Consider the following 540-nt stretch of genomic DNA (forward strand, 5'->3'; position numbering starts at 1 on the left):
TTCTCTATTTCCCCCACTTCTCTTCACCACTCACATCCTCCAGCTCGGATATCTTCTGCCTCATGTCCCGGATGATGCCCGCAGTCTCCGCCTCCCGGAGCCGCACGGCGATCAGCTCCTCCTGCAGATGTTTCACCATGTTCCTCTCCTCCGACTCGTCCAGGTGAACAGCGTCCTCGATGATACATGTCTGGGGGGAAGGAGGCAGACAACAACTTTTAGTTTTAGTAAGAGTTTTATGGCACTTGCAACACAGTAAGTTCATAAAAGTGCCGAAGATTAGAGGTGTTGCAAGAGAGTAACAACCACAAAAAAGAAGGAGGGGAGAAAAAGATGATAGAAATTTGATAGGAAAGAAGAAGCAAACTATACCAGAGCACCAGCCAACCACCCACGATAATAACTTTAAAAAACAAACAAATATACAAACAAACAAATGTAGGTGTCTTTACACCCCCAATAACACAATTTAAGAGGCGGGCTTTTGACCCTGCCTGTGTGGGCCAACCTAGACTGAGAAGGATACAACATCCCAACAGA

At 46.3% G+C, this 540-nt stretch overlaps 1 protein-coding gene across 3 annotated transcripts in view; it reads right to left on the reverse strand.

The window, feature by feature from the left end:
* Nucleotides 1-190, reverse strand: part of LOC101846777 (EVI5-like protein) — a gene marked incomplete at its 5' end in the record, with an annotated part of 12,306 nt that extends 12,116 nt beyond the window's left edge. For all 3 annotated transcript variants that reach the window (XM_013089491.2, XM_013089492.2, XM_035973042.1), the window contains 1 exon segment: nucleotides 35-190. In XM_013089491.2, coding sequence (XP_012944945.1) covers nucleotides 35-190 — 156 coding nt within the window.
* Nucleotides 191-540: the final 350 nt, after the last annotated feature.

The sequence above is a fragment of the Aplysia californica genome, unplaced genomic scaffold (assembly GCF_000002075.1).
Source record: "Aplysia californica isolate F4 #8 unplaced genomic scaffold, AplCal3.0 scaffold00963, whole genome shotgun sequence".
Taxonomy (NCBI): Eukaryota; Metazoa; Mollusca; class Gastropoda; order Aplysiida; family Aplysiidae; genus Aplysia; species Aplysia californica.